The sequence below is a fragment of the Aethina tumida genome, chromosome 3, assembly GCF_024364675.1.
Source record: "Aethina tumida isolate Nest 87 chromosome 3, icAetTumi1.1, whole genome shotgun sequence".
Classification (NCBI taxonomy): domain Eukaryota; kingdom Metazoa; phylum Arthropoda; class Insecta; order Coleoptera; family Nitidulidae; genus Aethina; species Aethina tumida.
In genome coordinates, this window is record NC_065437.1 from 12,772,422 (window position 1) to 12,795,592 (window position 23,171).

The 23,171-nt window shown below is 27.9% G+C and overlaps 1 protein-coding gene across 2 annotated transcripts in view; it reads right to left on the minus strand.

Moving 5' to 3' along the window:
• Window positions 1-23,171, minus strand: part of LOC109601013 (leucine zipper putative tumor suppressor 2 homolog) — a 60,121-nt gene that overhangs the window by 13,324 nt on the left and 23,626 nt on the right. For both annotated transcript variants that reach the window (XM_049964967.1, XM_020017213.2), the window contains exon 2: window positions 3,502-3,720. In XM_049964967.1, coding sequence (XP_049820924.1) covers window positions 3,502-3,684 — 183 coding nt within the window. In that variant the 5' untranslated portion in view covers window positions 3,685-3,720. The remainder of the gene's footprint in view (window positions 1-3,501; window positions 3,721-23,171) is intronic.

Consider the following 23,171-nt stretch of genomic DNA (forward strand, 5'->3'; position numbering starts at 1 on the left):
AGAAAAACTTGAGTAAATTCAGTCGATAATAAATATAACTTTATCTGTTGATGGTAAAATAGAAATTGTTTGAAACGGAATATTAAAAATTTGATTTTTTTTTCAACCAAAATTTTTCGTAAATTATTGAAGATAGATAGATAGATAGAGTAATAGAGTATTTTAAAAATAGTATCTAAAAAAATAAATAATTATGAAATTTTTTTTTTTAAAATTTAATAAAATAAATCTTCAAAAATTCATAAAATAAATGATCAAGTAAAAAATTGAAAATTTAACAATTTTTATATCATAAAAAATAAAAGAATATTAGAATAGAAACCTAACCTAACCTAACTTTTTTTGCAGAAAGTTCATACAGGATATTTTCAAAAACAAAAAAAATTGTTAATAACGTAATTTTTTGGTATTTTATGAAATTAAATATTAAAAGAAAAATAATTTTAATATGAATACATTTTTTAATTCAAACTTTTTGGTTTTTTCCAAATTTGTATAAATTCAGTCGATAATAAATATAATCTTTCTTATCTATGAATATTAAAAATTTGATTTTTTTTTTCATCCAAAATTTTTCGTAAATTACTGAAAATAATAATGTATTTTAAAAAAACATGAGTAATTATGATTTTTTTTAAAATTTAATAAAATAAAAAATTCATAAAAAATGAAAAATTACGTCATTGATAATTTTTTTTGAAAATATTCTATTTTTGGTGAGATTTCTGAAAAAATAGGCATGAAGTATAAAAAAAAAATTTACATACAAATTTGAAGGAAATATTGATTTCTTTTCAATTGGCCAAGATAAGTCTAAAAATAGAACAAAAAAATGTAAAAAAATATTAATTTTTTATGGTATAAAATGTGAAACCTTATTTTAATAAAAGTTGCTAAATTTTCAAAAATTAATAAAAAATTTAAAAATTACGTTAGCGACAAATTTTAAATTTTTTTTTGAAAGCATGCTATTTTTTATGAACTGTTTGAAAAAAAAATAGGCATATAGTAAAAAATAATTTTTTCATAAAAATTTCAACCAAAAACTTTAAAATTTAAACTTAATTTTTCAGTAAGGAATATTAATTTTTTTACTCGATCAAAATTACACATTAATGAGTTGAGTATTGGACATGATATGCCATTTTAATTTTAATTACATGTAGAATTTAAAAATTCAAAAATATAGAGGATGTTCTATTGAATATAAAAAGTTTGATGTCATTTTCGGCAACACCAGAAATGAAACTTTCTTCAAAATAAATTAGAAAAGTCAAATCACAATTGTTATAAAAATTTTAAATCAATACCTTTTCCCATTCTCCATAAACTTCTAATGGATAAGTTAGGTGAATCACCCTGTATTTTGAGCCAATAGACTTGAGTGTATGATAAATACAATCAAATTCTTCGAAATATTCTCTTCCAAATAATTTGTTTTTCAAACACTAAGGTTTGAAATTTCTTAAAACCTATAAACTACTGTTATTCATCAAACAACAACCAAGTTAGTTGTAACAAAACTACATTAAATCAATATTTCAAGTTGTTAAAGATTCGACACGTATTACAACGGACATAATCGAGTTCCTCATCGCACGTAAAAACCGTATTGCCAACGCTGAACTTGTCCGCGATGACTAAACACCATCGCCCATTGTACAGTATTTAATAATCCACTTTATTACGTGAGTTTCATAATTTTTGAACAGTTTCGTTCCGAGAATTATCCACGTTGACATTGTCGTGCGTTCAGCCAGATGAAAAACTGGTTTCCGTCAGTTTTTCGATTTCAATTTGTGCGATGGCTTTTTTCAAGAAGTCGCACAACAAAAAGCTTTAATGAGCTTCGTATTCGCTGAAACCGAACAAAGCTTACGTGTCATTTAACCATAATTTATCATTCGTCGCTTTTTGTCGTCACATTGTTTTTTGCATAAGGGGAAAATCGTGTGCGAAACGGGAATTTACATAATTACGTCTGTGTGTCGTAACATTGATTTAACTGTATTTTCACCGGAAAACGTTCAGACGTTTGGAAGCGAAGACTAAAACAAAGGCGAAGTTGGTCTGTGAACGGAAACGTCCTCGTATTTTGCAATAATCGATGTCGATTTGTGTAAATACGTTATTTTTGAACGTATCGATTTACACGTACTGTTATTTTTTACGAGGCGGTGAAAATTAATGATCGAAAACGAGAAATTTAATACGGTGTTAGTTGCACTTTAGATTTTAGTTCCGTGAAAATATAACGTTACAGGAAAATGTACAACTTTGTCACAGATCATTTATTTTAATTTCACAAATATTAGACTGGTTATGGGACACTTTATATTTAAATGTCGGGCAAATATATAGACATCCTCTTAGTTCAATTACTGAAGGAAACCCATATTAGGTTACCAAGAAAGTTTTTGCGTATTACCACTTAAAATACATAAATTTCAGCTTAAACAAAACTTTATTAATCGAAGTAAGAACCATTTCGTCCATTTTTTGACAGTGTTTCATCGCCGTAATCGTTTCACCAGGATTACACTAGCAGCATACCACCAAATAGTAACCATAACCTTCTTTAGGTACAATTTAATTTTTGGAAAGCCTTTGGGAGTCTAGTTGCAGTCCAACCATTGTGCTGAACATCGCCGATTGCTGTATAGTATCTATTTTTCATCATCAGTCCAATTCAATCGACAAACAGTTCGTTCACGATGAGTAAAAGAAGACTAGACAACACTCCATAATGGAGTCCATTTGTCTTTCCAATTTGTTTTAGGTGGTTAGAAATATTAGTATACGTTATGTTATGGAGAGCAAATTCTTTTCAACTAAGACCCTCAATTGGTCGTTGCCAACATCAGATGGCCAACCAATGTACCCATCATCTTCAAGACGTGTCCCCAATCCGGAATTTTTGGAACCACCATCGGGCTGAATGTTTGTTAGTGGTTCCTGGGCCAAACTCATCCTTGATGTAACGAGCAGATTTGATCGCTTTTTGGCCTTACTTGAGGTGGAGCAAGAAAATTGTACGAATTTACTTCTTATCCATACATTATTCTCAACCCTAAATAAATGAATAAATGATGTATATTCATCACAAAGAAAAGAAATAATAAAAAAACAAACATTCTTGACACTCTAATACAAAAGAGATTAAGAGAAATTGAAAAGTTAAAATGAACAGTGGACAAAAGCACTAAAAAAGCAATTAAAATACGATTACGCACTTGTCGTTAGACAAACGTCGACTTGCAATTTCAGCCGGACGGATAATTACACGAAACAGCCGCGATGGTAGAAAGAAGTCGAAACCGAGATCGCAGATAGTTTTGCACGATTGCCGGCGCGGAGTGGCCCTCACTCCATTGTGATCGCGGCAATCGGATTAAATCGGCGCCGCAATCGATGCAATTAAAACGCCGGCAATTAAAATCGATTTATTGTCCCGCAGAATCCCACGCACGGATCGCATCTTCGCGGAATTGTAATTATTACCTTTTCGAGCACCCCGCTGTACGGCTGGATGTTAGGGGGTTGGGGGCCGGCCGTTTGGCTGCCATCGTCGGCGGGCACTTCGGTCTCGTCGCCGGAACAGACGCTCGGCGAACGGACCGTCCTCAGGTCGCAGGGCGAGTCATCCGAGAACAACGTTTCGGTCCCGCTGTCGGTCGTTGCCATTGTTTTACATATTTTTTTTATGGTGCTTTACTCCACCTGAAAATAAAACGGGAAATTTTATATATTTGTTTTTTTAATTATTATACATGGTTTTGTATCAAATATTTTAAATTAAGAGTTAAACAGCATTCTTTTGCTATTATGTACTGCAGTCTTCGTTCTTGGAGCAGTTTTTGGGTGATATTTTTCAAAATTTGTATTCATATACCGGGTGTCAACGAATCCATTAGACAAGGTATAACTTGTAAATGGTATGGAGAACGAAGAATTTTCCAATATTTTCACTTTTACATTTTTGGATTTCTGAGAACAAGAAAAAATGAGCTGTACAATTTAAAATTCCATCAGTACTCTATTGCATGAAATATTATGTTCTATATCTAAACCTAATAGTTTTTGAGTTATTAATTTTATTCCAAAAATTTGGACAGATTGATTGTCTAACAAACAAATATTACTGAAACCATCAAAATTGATACTGGATAGTTCATTTACATACATGGCTACTACTGTATATATGAATAAAACTTTTAAAAAATATAATCTGTAAACAAAGCAAATTAATAGCAGAGAAGTGTCTCTTATTTAATACCAAATAATAATAAAATATTATACTACTAATATGAATAATATAGTTGAAAATAAAAAAATATTACTTACAATAGATTGAAGTTTATATAATCATGGTCATTAATGTATATATGTATAAAACTTTTAAAAAGTATAACCTACAAACAAAGTGTCTCTTATTTAGAACCAAAAAATAAAAGATTCCACTAACTAATATGAATAATATAGTTTAAAATAAAAAAATATCGTTTACAATAGATTGAAGTTTATACAATCATGGCCACTATTGTATATATGAATAAAACTTTTAAAAAATATAATCTGTAAACAATGCAAATTAATAGTAGAGAAGTGTCTCTTATTTAATACCAAATAATAATAAAATATTCCACTACTAATATGAATAATATAGTTGAAAATAAAAAAATATTACTTACAATAGATTGAATTTTATATAATCATAGCCACTAATGTATATACGTATAAAATTTTTAAAAAATAAAACCTACAAAGTGTCTCTTATTTAGAACCAAAAAATAAAAGATTCCGTTACTATGGATAATATGGTTCAAAATAAAAAAATTGTTTACGATAGATTGAAGTTTATACAATCATGGCCACTATTGTATATATGAATAAAACTTTTAAAAAATATAATCTGTAAACAAAGCAAATCAATAGTAGAGAAGTGTCTCTTATTTAATACCAAATAATAATAAAATATTCCTCTATGGATATGAATAATATAGTTGAAAGAAAAAAAATATTATTTACTATAGATTGAAGTTTATATAATCATGACCACTAATGTATATATGTATAAAATTTTTAAAAAATATAACCTACAAACGAAATGTCTCTTAATTAGAACCAAAAAATAAAAAGATTCCACTACTAATATGGATAATATGGTTCAAAATAAAAAATATAGTTTACAATAGTTTGAAGTTTATACAATCATGACCATTATAGTATATATGAATAAAACTTTTAAAAAATATAATCTGTAAACAATGCAAATTAATAGTAGAGAAGTGTCTCTCATTTAATACCAAATAATAATAAAATATTCCGCTACTAATATGAATAATATAGTTGAAAATAAAAAAATATTACAATAGATTGAAGTTTATATAATCATAGCCACTAATGTATATACGTATAAAACTTTTAAAAAATAAAACCTACAAAGTGTCTCTTATTTAGAACCAAAAAATAAAAGATTCCGTTACTATGGATAATATGGTTCAAAATAAAAAATTGTTTACGATAGATTGAAGTTTATACAATGATGGCCACTATTGTATATATGAATAAAACTTTTAAAAAATATAATCTATAAACAAAGCAAATTAATAGTAGAGAAGTGTCTCTTATTTAATACCAAATAATAATAAAATATTCCTCTATGGATATGAATAATATAGTTGAAAGAAAAAAAATATTATTTACTATAGATTGAAGTTTATATAATCATGGTCACTAATGTATATATGTATAAAATTTTTAAAAAATATAACCTACAAACGAAGTGTCTCTTAATTAGAACCAAAAAATAAAAAGATTCCACTACTAATATGGATAATATGGTTCAAAATAAAAAATATCGTTTACAATAGTTTGAAGTTTATACAATCATGACCATTATAGTATATATGAATAAAACTTTTAAAAAATATAATCTGTAAACAATGCAAATTAATAGTAGAGAAGTGTCTCTTATTTAATACCAAATAATAATAAAATATTCCACTACTAATATGAATAATATAGTTGAAAATAAAAAAAATATTACAATAGATTGAAGTTTATATAATCATAGCCACTAATGTATATACGTATAAAACTTTTAAAAAATAAAACCTACAAAGTGTCTCTTATTTAGAACCAAAAAATAAAAGATTCCGTTACTATGGATAATATGGTTTAAAATAAAAAAATTGTTTACGATAGATTGAAGTTTATACAATCATGGTCACTATTGTATATATGAATAAAACTTTTAAAAAATATAATCTGTAAACAAAGCAAATCAATAGTAGAGAAGTGTCTCTTATTTAATACCAAATAATAATAAAATATTATACTACTAATATGAATAATATAGTTGAAAGAAAAAAAATATTATTTCCTATAGATTGAAGTTTATATAATCATGACCACTAATGTATATATGTATAAAATTTTTAAAAAATATAACCTACAAACGAAATGTCTCTTAATTAGAACCAAAAAATAAAAAGATTCCACTACTAATATGGATAATATGGTTCAAAATAAAAAATATAGTTTACAATAGTTTGAAGTTTATACAATCATGACCATTATAGTATATATGAATAAAACTTTTAAAAAATATAATCTGTAAACAATGCAAATTAATAGTAGAGAAGTGTCTCTCATTTAATACCAAATAATAATAAAATATTTCGCTACTAATATGAATAATATAGTTGAAAATAAAAAAATATTACAATAGATTGAAGTTTATATAATCATAGCCACTAATGTATATACGTATAAAACTTTTAAAAAATAAAACCTACAAAGTGTCTCTTATTTAGAACCAAAAAATAAAAGATTCCGTTACTATGGATAATATGGTTCAAAATAAAAAATTGTTTACGATAGATTGAAGTTTATACAATCATGGCCACTATTGTATATATAAATAAAACTTTTAAAAAATATAATCTATAAACAAAGCAAATTAATAGTAGAGAAGTGTCTCTTATTTAATACCAAATAATAATAAAATATTCCTCTATGGATATGAATAATATAGTTGAAAGAAAAAAAATATTATTTACTATAGATTGAAGTTTATATAATCATGACCACTAATGTATATATGTATAAAATTTTTAAAAAATATAACCTACAAACGAAGTGTCTCTTAATTAGAATCAAAAAATAAAAAGATTCCACTACTAATATGGATAATATGGTTCAAAATAAAAAATATCGTTTACAATAGTTTGAAGTTTATACAATCATGACCATTATAGTATATATGAATAAAACTTTTAAAAAATATAATCTGTAAACAATGCAAATTAATAGTAGAGAAGTGTCTCTCATTTAATACCAAATAATAATAAAATATTCCGCTACTAATATGAATAATATAGTTGAAAATAAAAAAATATTACAATAGATTGAAGTTTATATAATCATAGCCACTAATGTATATACGTATAAAACTTTTAAAAAATAAAACCTACAAAGTGTCTCTTTTTTAGAACCAAAAAATAAAAGATTCCGTTACTATGGATAATATGGTTCAAAATAAAAAATTGTTTACGATAGATTGAAGTTTATACAATCATGGCCACTATTGTATATATGAATAAAACTTTTAAAAAATATAATCTATAAACAAAGCAAATTAATAGTAGAGAAGTGTCTCTTATTTAATACCAAATAATAATAAAATATTCCTCTATGGATATGAATAATATAGTTGAAAGAAAAAAAATATTATTTACTATAGATTGAAGTTTATATAATCATGGCCACTAATGTATATATGTATAAAATTTTTAAAAAATATAACCTACAAACGAAGTGTCTCTTAATTAGAACCAAAAAATAAAAAGATTCCACTACTAATATGGATAATATGGTTCAAAATAAAAAATATAGTTTACAATAGTTTGAAGTTTATACAATCATGACCATTATAGTATATATGAATAAAACTTTTAAAAAATATAATCTGTAAACAATGCAAATTAATAGTAGAGAAGTGTCTCTCATTTAATACCAAATAATAATAAAATATTCCGCTACTAATATGAATAATATAGTTGAAAATAAAAAAATATTACAATAGATTGAATTTTATATAATCATAGCCACTAATGTATATACGTATAAAATTTTTAAAAAATAAAACCTACAAAGTGTCTCTTTTTTAGAACCAAAAAATAAAAGATTCCGTTACTATGGATAATATGGTTTAAAATAAAAAAATTGTTTACGATAGATTGAAGTTTATACAATCATGGTCACTATTGTATATATGAATAAAACTTTTAAAAAATATAATCTGTAAACAAAGCAAATCAATAGTAGAGAAGTGTTTCTTATTTAATACCAAATAATAATAAAATATTCCTCTATGGATATGAATAATATAGTTGAAAGAAAAAAAATATTATTTACTATAGATTGAAGTTTATATAATCATGACCACTAATGTATATATGTATAAAATTTTTAAAAAATATAACCTACAAACGAAATGTCTCTTAATTAGAACCAAAAAATAAAAAGATTCCACTACTAATATGGATAATATGGTTCAAAATAAAAAATATAGTTTACAACAGTTTGAAGTTTATACAATCATGACCATTATAGTATATATGAATAAAACTTTTAAAAAATATAATCTGTAAACAATGCAAATTAATAGTAGAGAAGTGTCTCTCATTTAATACCAAATAATAATAAAATATTCCGCTACTAATATGAATAATATAGTTGAAAATAAAAAAATATTACAATAGATTGAAGTTTATATAATCGTAGTCACTAATGTATATACGTATAAAACTTTTAAAAAATAAAACCTACAAAGTGTCTCTTATTTAGAACCAAAAAATAAAAGATTCCGTTACTATGGATAATATGGTTCAAAATAAAAAATTGTTTACGATAGATTGAAGTTTATACAATCATGGCCACTATTGTATATATGAATAAAACTTTTAAAAAATATAATCTATAAACAAAGCAAATTAATAGTAGAGAAGTGTCTCTTATTTAATACCAAATAATAATAAAATATTCCTCTATGGATATGAATAATATAGTTGAAAGAAAAAAAATATTATTTACTATAGATTGAAGTTTATATAATCATGGCCACTAATGTATATATGTATAAAATTTTTAAAAAATATAACCTACAAACGAAGTGTCTCTTAATTAGAACCAAAAAATAAAAAGATTCCACTACTAATATGGATAATATGGTTCAAAATAAAAAATATCGTTTACAATAGTTTGAAGTTTATACAATCATGACCATTATAGTATATATGAATAAAACTTTTAAAAAATATAATCTGTAAACAATGCAAATTAATAGTAGAGAAGTGTCTCTCATTTAATACCAAATAATAATAAAATATTCCGCTACTAATATGAATAATATAGTTGAAAATAAAAAAATATTACAATAGATTGAATTTTATATAATCATAGCCACTAATGTATATACGTATAAAATTTTTAAAAAATAAAACCTACAAAGTGTCTCTTTTTTAGAACCAAAAAATAAAAGATTCCGTTACTATGGATAATATGGTTTAAAATAAAAAAATTGTTTACGATAGATTGAAGTTTATACAATCATGGTCACTATTGTATATATGAATAAATCTTTTAAAAAATATAATCTGTAAACAAAGCAAATCAATAGTAGAGAAGTGTCTCTTATTTAATACCAAATAATAATAAAATATTCCTCTATGGATATGAATAATATAGTTGAAAGAAAAAAAATATTATTTACTATAGATTGAAGTTTATATAATCATGACCACTAATGTATATATGTATAAAATTTTTAAAAAATATAACCTACAAACGAAATGTCTCTTAATTAGAACCAAAAAATAAAAAGATTCCACTACTAATATGGATAATATGGTTCAAAATAAAAAATATAGTTTACAATAGTTTGAAGTTTATACAATCATGACCATTATAGTATATATGAATAAAACTTTTAAAAAATATAATCTGTAAACAATGCAAATTAATAGTAGAGAAGTGTCTCTCATTTAATACCAAATAATAATAAAATATTCCGCTACTAATATGAATAATATAGTTGAAAATAAAAAAATATTACAATAGATTGAAGTTTATATAATCATAGTCACTAATGTATATACGTATAAAACTTTTAAAAAATAAAACCTACAAAGTGTCTCTTATTTAGAACCAAAAAATAAAAGATTCCGTTACTATGGATAATATGGTTCAAAATAAAAAATTGTTTACGATAGATTGAAGTTTATACAATCATGGCCACTATTGTATATATGAATAAAACTTTTAAAAAATATAATCTATAAACAAAGCAAATTAATAGTAGAGAAGTGTCTCTTATTTAATACCAAATAATAATAAAATATTCCACTACTAATATGAATAATATAGTTGAAAATAAAAAAATATTATTTACAATAGATTGAAGTCTATATAATCATAGTCACTAATGTATATATGTATAAAACTTTTAAAAACAAAACAAATTATAAATAGAGAAGTGCTTCTTTTATTTGACTCCAAATAACAAAAAATTCCACTACTAATATGGATAATACAGGTCAAAATAAAAAAATATTGTTTACAGTAGACTGAAATAGAATGTTTTTATGCATTTATAACTGGAGGTTTGAACTGTAGCGATGATGTAGAACGTGAACCGATACTCGGTCCATCGTAGTTACGTTAATGCCATTACACTACCTGAGACCAGCATTAAACAGGACAACACTAATTAACCTCTCGACCTCAACTATTTATTATTTATGTGCCTGCAACTCGACCAAACGCTCAATATCCAGATCCGTATTCAATACCTTTCCTCGATGCGATCGTCTTTTAGTGCACAAAAGAATTGATCAGTTGTTAAATATAATAAACGACTAATCACTTTGATTGACAATACAAAAATGGATCGGATTATAAGAAAGATGGTTTGTAAAGTGTTCCGCACGATCAGATCGGATCATGATCTGTGGGTCTTATCGCCCTTTAAAATCGCCATTGCCATTGTCCACGTTGCTTTCGTGACATAACGGATTCGCCTTCGTACAACCGGATCTTTTGCCACCCAAACTGATTCACTATTATCGCTGGTTGTGAGACTCGAAAATCAAAATATATAATATATAATATTTCGTGACGTACAGTATCGTAGTATTTATTTATATTTATTTAATTTATATACGGATATCTTTATTTACGTAGTTTTTATATAACATTTTATTTCGGACAAGGTTTCAAAGTAAAGGACTAAACCCTATATTCAAATACAATTGATTTTATAATTTATTTCTGTGAGCGACATCGTTACTTAAAGCTAAAAATGCCTAGAAGTATCCATTTAACGATACAAATTAAATAACAAATTGTAAAAAAGTTCTGAAATGGTGAAAAACAGAGTAAAATTACAGTAGATTTAAATTTAAACAACATTTCAAGGACGATTTCCAGTTTTAACAGAAGGAATACGCTGGAAGGAGTTCTCAAAAGTAGTAAAAAATACAAGACTAACGGAGATGTGGACAAGAAAACTCTATGGTAGAAAATCAACAAGGAAGTCCTTCATTTCTGCAAACTATAAACCCGCGAAACTACTATTTGCAAGAGAACATTTGAACTGGACAGACAAGAAATCAATTTGTTTTCCGATAAAAGTCGGATCCAATTATTCAAATTTGATGGTATTTCATAGGTAAGAGGACCAATTAATGAAAAGTTTAATCCCATGGTGGAGGAGGCGTTTTTGGTTTGGAGATCTTTGAGAAGAAATTGATCGGGAAATCCTTGCAAAAAGACTGACAAATATGAAAGAGCTCTACGAAGAAGTTCAAAGTCACTCGAAAGAAATTTTGAACGATTATGTTGAAAGACTACCAAAATCAATGAAGAAAACGTGTTAAGTTATTAAAATTAATGGATGTGGTACTAAATACTAAATAAAAGAAGGCTAAATGTACATAAGGTTGTTTTATTTTAAAGTTGCTCTACTTTTAACTGTTGAATATTTTTCAAATATTAATAAATACTTAAACCCACTAATAAACAATTATATTGCTGTATTGTTTATATCAAACATACTGCACAACTGACAATAATATGTATATTTAAAAGTACACTTTTAAATATAGGGGTGGCAATGTTATGGTTTTGGGTTGTTCTTTCGTTTACGGCCTGATTCTCAAAATGTTTCGTTTTGTGTATCGTAATATATTAGAAGATGTCATACTACCCTATTGAGAATAAGAAATGTCCATTGCCAAGCTAGTTAAAGAATGGTTTGTTCAACAAAAAATCAATGTCTTAAAGTGGCCAGCTCAATCTCTCTATCTTAATCCAACAGAAAACTTGTGGGTGACAAATAAAGCACATTTGTTTGAACAAATCAAAATTGTTTGGAATATAGACGAGGATTAAATTTCCAATTTAATGTCGTGTTATAGCCAATAAGTATGATGTAAATAACCAACGCTCTGTATAAAATTATACAAATTATAAAGGTTCCTCATAGTGTGTTTCTTAGTTAACGTGTATGCCAAAAATTTACTTTTCAGTATCAAAATTGGGGATTTTACTAACATTTTAGTTAGAATATTAATTACTATTAAAAAATTACTCAAATGGATTTAGGTATGGAATATGATAACTACAATTGAACTTCGATAACGTAGAAAAAATCGAACATAACTTAGAGGTTATATCAGTTTATTTTTTATTTATTTTAAATATGTTAAAACATACATGGTGTTCACTTAAAAGTAACAAAGTAATTGATGTTTTAATATGTACAAAATTAAATGTAAATAATGAACACTCTGTATAACATTTAGGAGTACTTATGAGAAGGGCATTGGTTAGCGTGCGTGCCAAAAATAAATTTTTCAGCATTAAAATTGGCAGTTTTACAGACATTTTAGTTAAACCATAAATCTCAAAAATTTTGGAAAAAACTCATTGGTATGGGACATGGTAAAGCTATTTTATTTACAATAACAGGTGGTATTTAAAAACCCAAAAATATACATGGTAGTTCACTGAAAGTAACAAAGTTAATGCCTGTCTAGTGTCAAATGCCCAGTTGATTTCAGACTTATGTTTCGATTTACAAGCCATCATCAGGGACCCCAAAATAAACGTTAATTTAAAAACCAACTAATTGGTTATATGTTAATCGATTAATCCCATCACTAATTAATATAAACATGTTAATAATTTAATATTAACGTAGATGATTCCGTAAATATTTTTATTAATTTATGCCAAATGGACTCCACTGTTTCCTGGAGCCCCACATTTATTGCCACGGACAATTTAAATTTCAATTTCCCAGAAACGTCGCGAGGAGGAAGGAGGAAGAGCGAATTGTCACGAGGATCGTTGTTGTGGAAGTCTCTGGGGTTTGAGGCACATATGGATGTGTGTTCCGCGAATCCGTTAGACCGAGACGTGCGATCTCGGACCGCATCAATCGCTTGATACATCGGACCACACAAGAACACCACAACGAAACGATTCCCGGTGCCGAAAGTCGGTGCTGAATCCGCACCACCGTCGTTGTGAATTGCGAATTGAATCTCGCATTGTGCAAGACGAGACGGACGGAGACACCGAGAGACATTTGCTGCTTTCCACGGTGCGTCCGAAAGGTCGCAAAAATCCGTAAAAGTGAAGGTCCGCTCATCTTTGCACAATGATAATTATTTTCATGGCGAGGAAAAAAAAAATTGTAATTGTTCGAGTCACTTGGCCTTTTCACAATGCTGGTTGTTTTATTAACGATATGCATTATCGGAGTTGATGGGTTGCTCAATAAATTTAACGTGTTTGGTTGTAACTGTTAAATTTGTTAACTAACTTTTAATTATCGTTTTACACACCGTATCATGGTAATTGTGGATTACTAAAAATTAATTGCGACTCTCGTTTTAAAATGTCTTTGTTGTTAAATGTGTTTTAGCATTAAAAATAATTGTTCGTATTTTATTGCGATTTTATTTGTTTGACATTTATACACGTAATCAAATTAAGGAAGTCATTTATTGTCGCCGTAAGGATCACGAAACTGTTAGGAACTAATAAAGGCACGTTTATGGTTTTTTCAATCACCAATCCGGCGATGTGTGAAAAGCATAACAGTAAAAAAATCCATTCGAAACCCACATATCTCGAATGCGTCGCAATAATTCACGTACGGCGAGCGATAAATTAGTAAAAATGATTAACTGGTCGGCTAATAATAGATGCCGGATCTTCCGGTTGTGCGTTCCAGACAGATACACGTACGTTGCTGCAATCCATTCTCAGACTCAGCGCCAATTAACCATTGCCATTGTTAAGTGCATGTTTCGCTCCGTGCTCCGTTATTTATTGACCAACTTTATAATTTGTGCTGTTCATAATTTAATGTCTCGGCATTTAACTATTTACTTCGGGATTGAACGTTTCTCATCATCCGACAACAAAAGATTCGATTGTTTTGAATGGCGTCGAGGTGCAGAAGACGATTGTTGCGTGTGAGACGAGTGTTAATGCTTCAAAATCGTCCCATTGTAATACTGACCTAGAGCAGCTTGCGGAATGAACGTAGGTCAACGGTTCAGGTCAACATCACGTCTATAAAAACCTGTACCGAACGTTCAGTCTTTCCAAACTTTGTACAATTAATAAAAAATCATGACACAAATGTTAGATTGTTCAGAATGTTATTGCGTTTTTTGTTGTTTGGTTTCTTTGTGATGAATATTCGGTCAAATTTTTAATGCGTTGATGTGAGGTGATACTGTTTTAAAGCACGTGTTTCGCTGTATCTTAACATGTAAACTGGTTTTTATTTGAAATCATTTGGTCGTTTATTCAGGGCTTCAAATAAAGTATGGATAAGAAGGAAATTCGTACAATTTCCTTGTTCCCCTTCAAGCAAAGCTAAAAAAAGTCCGAATCAACTCACGAAATCAATGATATGTTTGACTCAGGAACCAGTAACAAACGTACAACACGATGGTGGTTTCAAAAATTCCGCAGCAAGGACGAGAACCTTGAATATGATGAGCACAGTGACCATCTAATATTGAGAACGACCAATTGGGAACCTTAGTTGGAACCAATTTGCGATCCACTGTTCAAGATCTTGCTGCTGAATTAGACGTAACGTTTACCAACCACCTAAAATAGATTGGGAAGACAAAAAGCTCGACAAATAGATGTCAAACGAAGTGAACGAAAATCACAAAAATCTTCGTTATATAGTGAACGAGAGGTTTCTCGATTGGATTGTTACTGGTGATGAACAATGGATATTATACGTTCTCCAGAACAGATGAATTGTAACCACACACTTTACGAAAACCAAATTGTACCAAAAGAAAATTATTGTTAGTGTTTGGAGGCCTTCTGTCAGAGTGATCCATTACAGCTTTCTGAATCCTGGTGAAACAATTATGGTGGTGAAGTACTGTCAACAAATAGACGAAATGCCCCAGAAATTGCAGCGTATGTGCTCCGCATTGGTCAACAGAAGGGGGACAAATTCTTCTTCATGACAATGCTCATCCACACGTCGCACAACTGACACTGCAGAAGTTGAACGAACTGGGGCATGAAAGTTTGCCTCATCTGGATACTCACCAAACCTTTCACCAACTTATTACCACTTTTTCAAATATTTCGACAACTTCCTGTACGAGAAATGCTTTAAAAATTAACGACTGTGTCGCTTCCAGAACTCCAGAACTCTATTTCACATAATTAATCTTGTTTTTCGTTGGTAAAAATGTATTGACCCAAATTGTTCTTATTTTGTTTAAGCTGCAATTTATTTTTAAGGTTGAATAACGCAATAACTTTCTTGACAATCTAATAAATAGGCTGATTGAGATTGTTTGGTGTGAAAATAATCACTGTCAAAAGTACAATAATCAATAGATGTTTAATGCTATAAAAGTTAAAGGCTAATAAGATTAAAAGTGGAGGAACATGTGTGGATTGTTTACAAGAATTCGTTACCGTTAGATGAAATAAATAAAAAATAACAGATGTCAAGGAAATGTAATTATTTTATAAATATAGGACGTACATAAAATTTTTATACTTTTTCATCCTTTTTCTTGGGTTATTGTTATTAAAAGTTTTGAGTGGCTTAAAAGCGTGAACCGAGGAACTGTATCTATTCGATCCGTCCATAAATTACCATAAGTCGAGTAGAGAGAAAATTCCTGTTCGTCCATAATTCATGTATTCCAGCAGGAGACAACAAAGCGCAGTTATTTGTATGACAAGTGATCGTACAGTAAGGCATGAACCCGGCGGGTTAAAAGAAGAGTTACGGTTACGTTTCGTGTCGTAAATCCAACTGGAAATGAGGAGGAAAAAAATAAAAATAAAAAAAAAAATGAAAAAGAGAAGAATAACGAACGGCATAAACGGGAACGTTACACAAAGGAATTGATTTATCTGAAACATCCCGAAACATCCCGAGTTTCTCGTATGCTAAATCCCGTTTTACAAATTCAACATGCGACCGTTGCGAACGGAACGAAACGGAACGATACGAAAAAAGTGATTCGTTTTGTTTTCGTTGTTGCGGTCTCGGTATCTTTGCGAGTATCGAAACACCACGGCAGGTCGAAGCGGCATAATGATCGGGGAAAAATGATTATGACACGCATCGTTAATCCCATATGAATGCCCGGGTTTTGTTTTTCGTGCCGCCGGTGCTTCGATCCTATCGCCAACTCGATGCATCTCCACTCTTGTTTTATTTACCGTACCTACGAACCAACCTTCCACATCCACATCCACAACATACCACGTACGTACTCCTTTCCTTTCTAGTTCCTGCGAACCTGCACACTAGCAGATTGTTTACAAACAATACAGGCCTATTCTGTTTCAAATCGACCGCTTCATTCCGCTACATTCAGTTTTTTTATGTTATTAAGATGGAATTAAAATATTTTGACACGTACAAGCTTTCTTAGCAATTTGCCAGCATTTTTATTTATAAAGATTCGCATTTTGTCATATTTTAGATATTAATATATATTAGTATATTTAGTATATTAAATTTTAGAAATTAATCTTTAGTACAGCTAAAATATTTACTGAATCTCATAGTGCAAATTGGAAGTTTTATCTACAAATATATCCATTACAGAGTTCTGGACAACTGAAATTGAGAACTTTAGAGATAGAAGAAACACTTTACAAGAAGTATAAAAATATTAGTGCACATTTTTTCAGTATATACATTGAAGTCACATTATTTTATGCTAAAATACTTTAAATTAAAAAATAAACATAAATCAAAAAAATGTAAAGCAAATTTACTTTATTTTATTTAATTTCAGTTATAATACATAATCAATAAAAGGTAATATAATAAATGATATAATAATAACTGAATTTATAAAATTCCTGAAACTAGAGACATATCTATGGGCTCAAAATGTTTATAATAGAGCCTCTTATCCCATCAAGTTAGGAATGATGTTTCTGTACTTTTTTGTGATTCTTAATACTTAAAAACTAGAAAATACGAAATAAAAAACATAATATCTAATCTAAATTAATTTCCTTCTAATTTTGAAGCTAAAAATGATACACAAAATTAACATTTTTACCAAAATATAATTTCTATGAAAATTATATGTCAATATTATTGGAAAGAAGTCATGCTAGGTGATTTATTATACAAGAAACTGGTTACAAGAAGTACAAAAAATTTAGTGTATACTTTTCTCAGTAGAAACAATGAAGTCATATGACAAACTTATTTTATCTCATTTAATTTTAATTATAAAACAAAATCTAAAAAAGTAATATAAAGAATAATATAATACTAAATATCTATTGTCCCATTAAGTCCTGATTTGAAGATTTTTTGTGCTAAAATACTTTAAATTAAAAATAAACATCAATAAAATATATGCCACACTTAGTTTACTTTTAATTTAATTTCAGTTTAGCATAAAATATATATATTAGACTGTTTCAAAAAAATCGACAATTTTTTTTTCTTATTTATATCGAAAATCTTGTTGGAAATTGGATAAAAAAATACTGTGAAAGTTACAGCTCTTAATATTAATATTCTCTTGGATTTTGAAATTTTTTAACTCTCGTTAGAGATAATATTTCAAAATTATCAAAACAGATTTTTATAGAAAATTTAACGCTTTACAAAAAATGTCTTTTACAGTTTTTTGATATATTCATTTTTTCAAAAGTTATTTAACATTAAAGTTGGATTGATTTAAAATTTTGACATTTTTCTCATTTTCTGACACAACCATCAACTTTATGGGAAAATTATGACATTTTTTGTAGAAAATTCAATTTTTTATAATTTATTTCCGAAAAAGTTTTTGATATTTTTTACAGACCATAAGTTATCTGCAGAAAACTAAAAATTTTATTAAATAAATGTAATGTTACTGCTTAAAATTAAGTATTTTATTTGAATAAATAGATTTTTACAAAAAAAAATGATTGTTTATTATAATCAAAGTAGTATATATCGTTACACTAACAGACTTTTACTATAATTTGGCAATTTTTTTTTTTGTATTCATTTATAACTAGCAGTGTTTCACAAAAAATGAAGAGCAATTACAATACTATATATATATATATATATATATGAAAATCTATGAAATTTCTGATATAGATATATTCCAGATATACCTTTAGGCACAAAATGTTCGTCTTTGTCTTATTAAGTTGTGAAAGATTTTTTTCTTCATTTTTTATGATTCCTAAATACTTCAAAACTAGAAAATTTGAAAGAAACAATATATCTTATCTAGATTATTTTTATTTTTGAAATTATTTCCGTTGTGAAATATTTTTGTTCATTTTCTATAATTCTTAATGCTTAAAAAATATGAGGAAAAAGGGAAAAATAATTGTATTTCTATATTTAATTTCTCATAGTTACTGAACTGTACTGAAAATGTATTTGATTTAATTTCAGATATAGCACAAAATCAATAAAAGAAATATAATAATAGATGACTTAATTTATAAAATTACTGAAAATAGAGATATGTTGTGTTCATAGAATAGCCCTCTGTTATATCAGGTTTAAAAAAAATTTTGGTACATTTTGTGTGATTCTTAATACTTAAAAACTAGAAAATATGTAAGAAAAAAAATCTAATCTAGATTACTTTCCTCCCAATTTAGAAGCTAAAAATGATACACAAAGAGAAAATTTTAACCAAGTATAATTACTATGAAGATAATATATTAATAATTTTCAAAATAGAGCCTACTAGGTGAATTTTGTGTGTGTCCTTTTCTCAGTAGAAACAATGAAGTCACATTGTTTTTGTACTAAAATATTTTAGTTTATTTGATTTAATTTTAGTTACAACACAAAATCAATAAAAAGTAATATTATGAATAATATATTAACTGAATTTATAAAATTTCTGAAATTAAAGACTCAAAATGCTCATAATAGAGCCCTCTATCCCATAAAGTTGTGAAAGATTTATTTTATAAATTTTCTGTGATTCTTAATACTAAAATTAGAAAATAGAGAAGTAAAAATAATATCTAATCTAGATTAATTTACTTAATTTAGAAGTTATACCAGAAACTACTTAGAAGAAATACAAAAAATCAGTGCAAATTTTTTTCAATACAAACAATAAAGTCATATTCTTTTGAGCTAAAATACTTTAAATTAAAAAAAGACATAGAATCTAAAGCAAACTTATTTTATTTTTTTTTTAATTTCAATTGTAAAGCAAAATCTATACAAACAATGAAGTCACATTGTTTTTGTACTAAAATATTTTAGTTTATTTGATTTAATTTTAGTTACAACACAAAATCAATAAAAAGTAATATTATGAATAATATATTAACTGAATTTATAAAATTTCTGAAATTAAAGACTCAAAATGCTCATAATAGAGCCCTCTATCCCATAAAGTTGTGAAAGATTTATTTTATAAATTTTCTGTGATTCTTAATACTAAAATTAGAAAATAGAGAAGTAAAAATAATATCTAATCTAGATTAATTTACTTAATTTAGAAGTTATACCAGAAACTACTTAGAAGAAATACAAAAAATCAGTGCAAATTTTTTTCAATACAAACAATAAAGTCATATTCTTTTGAGCTAAAATACTTTAAATTAAAAAAAGACATAGAATCTAAAGCAAACTTATTTTATTTTTTTTTTAATTTCAATTGTAAAGCAAAATCTATAAGAAGTAATTAATTAATATGATGAAATTAACAGAATTTATGAAATTCCTGAAACTACATATGGACTCAAATATTGGCTTGATTTTGGATGTTTAAAAATTAGAAAATATTAGAAAAAAGGAATAATAATTAACTGCTACAGTTATGAGGTAGTACAATAATTCAAAATATTCGTCTTTGCTTTAATAAAATGTAAAATAAAATATATTTTAGATTTTTAATAATAATAATAATATTTTTGTATAAAATTAATATATTATATGTAAAATATTTGTTGGTGGTATCTAAAAAAACAAGTAGTAACTTTAAAAACCCCGAGTATGCGTTTGTAATTTCTCAAAATATGTAAACTAGCATAATTAATGATATCTTGGTAGAACACAATAGTCTCATCTAAGAAGACATTTATTTAATAAATGTTAAGCGTTGGCGAACGGAGGAAACGGAGAGGCGGACGCTGCGGCATCGAGGCGGGCGGGTTTACATTTTTTTTTTTTTAATGAAAAACGCTCCCCTTGAACTGTCGGGCGCACAAACCACGCGGCGAAGATAAAATCGAATGAAAATCCAAATATAGAAGCCACTGTTGCTGCTCTAATCGCTCTCGCTCATCGACCTTTGTTCTGTCCGTTCAGTTTCGTTCGTAAACAAAAACAAATAAGTATTTGTTAAATCTATAATACACGTACACACGTTCTCCTTCTAAACGGCAAAGTAGAACCATAAAATTTAACGATCGGCTTATCCGTTTCGTTCATTAATAAGTAACAATGAAGGAAACAAATTAACCCACAATCAAGGCGAATTCGAAGGGAAAAATCAGTGTCGAGTCGCCGTTCGTAGTGAATGATTCATTCATTCGGTGAACGAATGTCGTGGGAACGGAACAATGGGAACGAGACCGCGATTTATGCGTTTTTCAAACGTTGACCCACGCTAAAAATTATGATTTATTAGTCAATTAACGATTTCAATCAATTATTTGTTTTGTAACCGGTTAAAATGCGTGTAATTTTTCGAAGTGTGGTGAATGCGCCGCACAAGGAACCAGCTAATGCATAAAATTACAGTGTTTTAAATTTAACGGGATTAGAATCAATTTTGCCTTGTCAATTATAATTATTAAAGTGGTTATTATAACTGTTCGCTGAGGTAGAAATAAATGAACAATATTGTTTTATAAATAGAATAAATAGAGATTTAAATTTTTGCAGAGAGCAGATGTTGCCTCGTTAATGTTTGTGTTATCTGACGATTACGATTTCACTTAAATAGTAATTTGATTGTGTTTTATTTATAGTTTAATCAAAAATTAAATTACTGTTATGTAACGTTTTATACAATTCAATTAAAGTTAGTGAATCGTAAAATGTGATTATAATTATGATAAATTCAGTTTCAAAAGTCTTGCCCCACCCTGTAAGTGATGAAAGTAAAAATATTCTTTCATTAACAAATGAAATTCTCTTAGGAATAATTTTTCTTCAACAGGAAGATTTGTCACATAAGTAAACTGCTCAAAGATTGAACATTTATCACAGTACGGTTACCATTTAACGACCCAATGAAAGAGATTCAGTAGAAACTAGACCACAAAGCAGACGTCCAAGGGTGCCAAGTGTCAGCTAAGACAGGTATATAGTTCAAACGGTTATGAGAAATAGGTGAATAACTGTTAGAAGCCTTAAGAGTCATTATCAGGTTACGTACCACCAACACATTTCGAATGCAACCATCAGAAGATGGATTTAGATACTTATAGGCTATTACTTAAGTCACAAAACATCAACGTTAGAAAGGGACCATGTTCATCAAAATTGACTTTTGCTTCTTTTCTCGGACGAGAAGTGAGTGATGACAGTCTCGAGAGATGTGTCATGTTTTGGAGTGGAATTATATATGAAAGAAGCTTCAACACATGTTCCTATAACAATAACTGGACATAGAACCTTCTTCTACTTATTGTATAACCAATACTAGAGAAGGTGGGTCTCTATTTGGTATTTATGGATGACCATGATGACCCACATCGAACCCAAGTGGTCTGGACGTTTTCAGATAAATTTGAAAGAATGGACTAGCCACCACTTTCCTATAATATGAACCATGTATGGAACTACTTATCCAGAGTAACTCAGCGCCTTTTAAATCCTTCCATGAGTATTCCACTCCTGCTGTTTAAGAATGGAATTATATCACTAAAGAATTTATTGAAAATCTAATAAGAGACATGCACAGGCACGTAAATGCTTTACTACAATGTAGGGGTGAAAATATGAGATACTAAATTAAATTATAAACTTATATTGTTAACTTTTTAGACAACAAATCTTGTTAAAAGTATTCTACTAATTAACTTAATTACTCTCCGTTTGGTGAATATTAAAACGATGTGAAGACAATTTGATACTGGGTGTAATAATTTAAAAACAAATGTTTGTTAATTTTAAATTAAATTATAGTGTGGTGCAAGACTTTGAAACCGAGTATATTTTTCATTACTTGATGATATAAGCAGGATTTCTCAAAGTGGGATTCGAGTACTACTTGACAAAATTTACGTAATGGTTGTTATCAAGAAACAGAGTGGTACCTCGGTTCGTTGAACTTTGTAAAGATATCAATTTACTTTTAAAAGAATACTGACTTTTAATTTCAGATATAACTAACATAATTGTAGTAAATTAACGAATGCTTCTTTGTAAGGTTCCAGATCCAGTGGGTTCACTATACAGTTAAAGTATACGTTCATATAAAAAAATTGAGGTTTGGAAAACTTGCTTAAGACTAAACGCTTTTGTAAGGTTTCCCTTCCATGCGAAATTTTAAGTCGTATCGTATACCTTATCATTGGATGCCAAAGTAGTTTTTCATCTTATGAGGCTCTCTGATGAACTGAAACGGTTCTTTCCC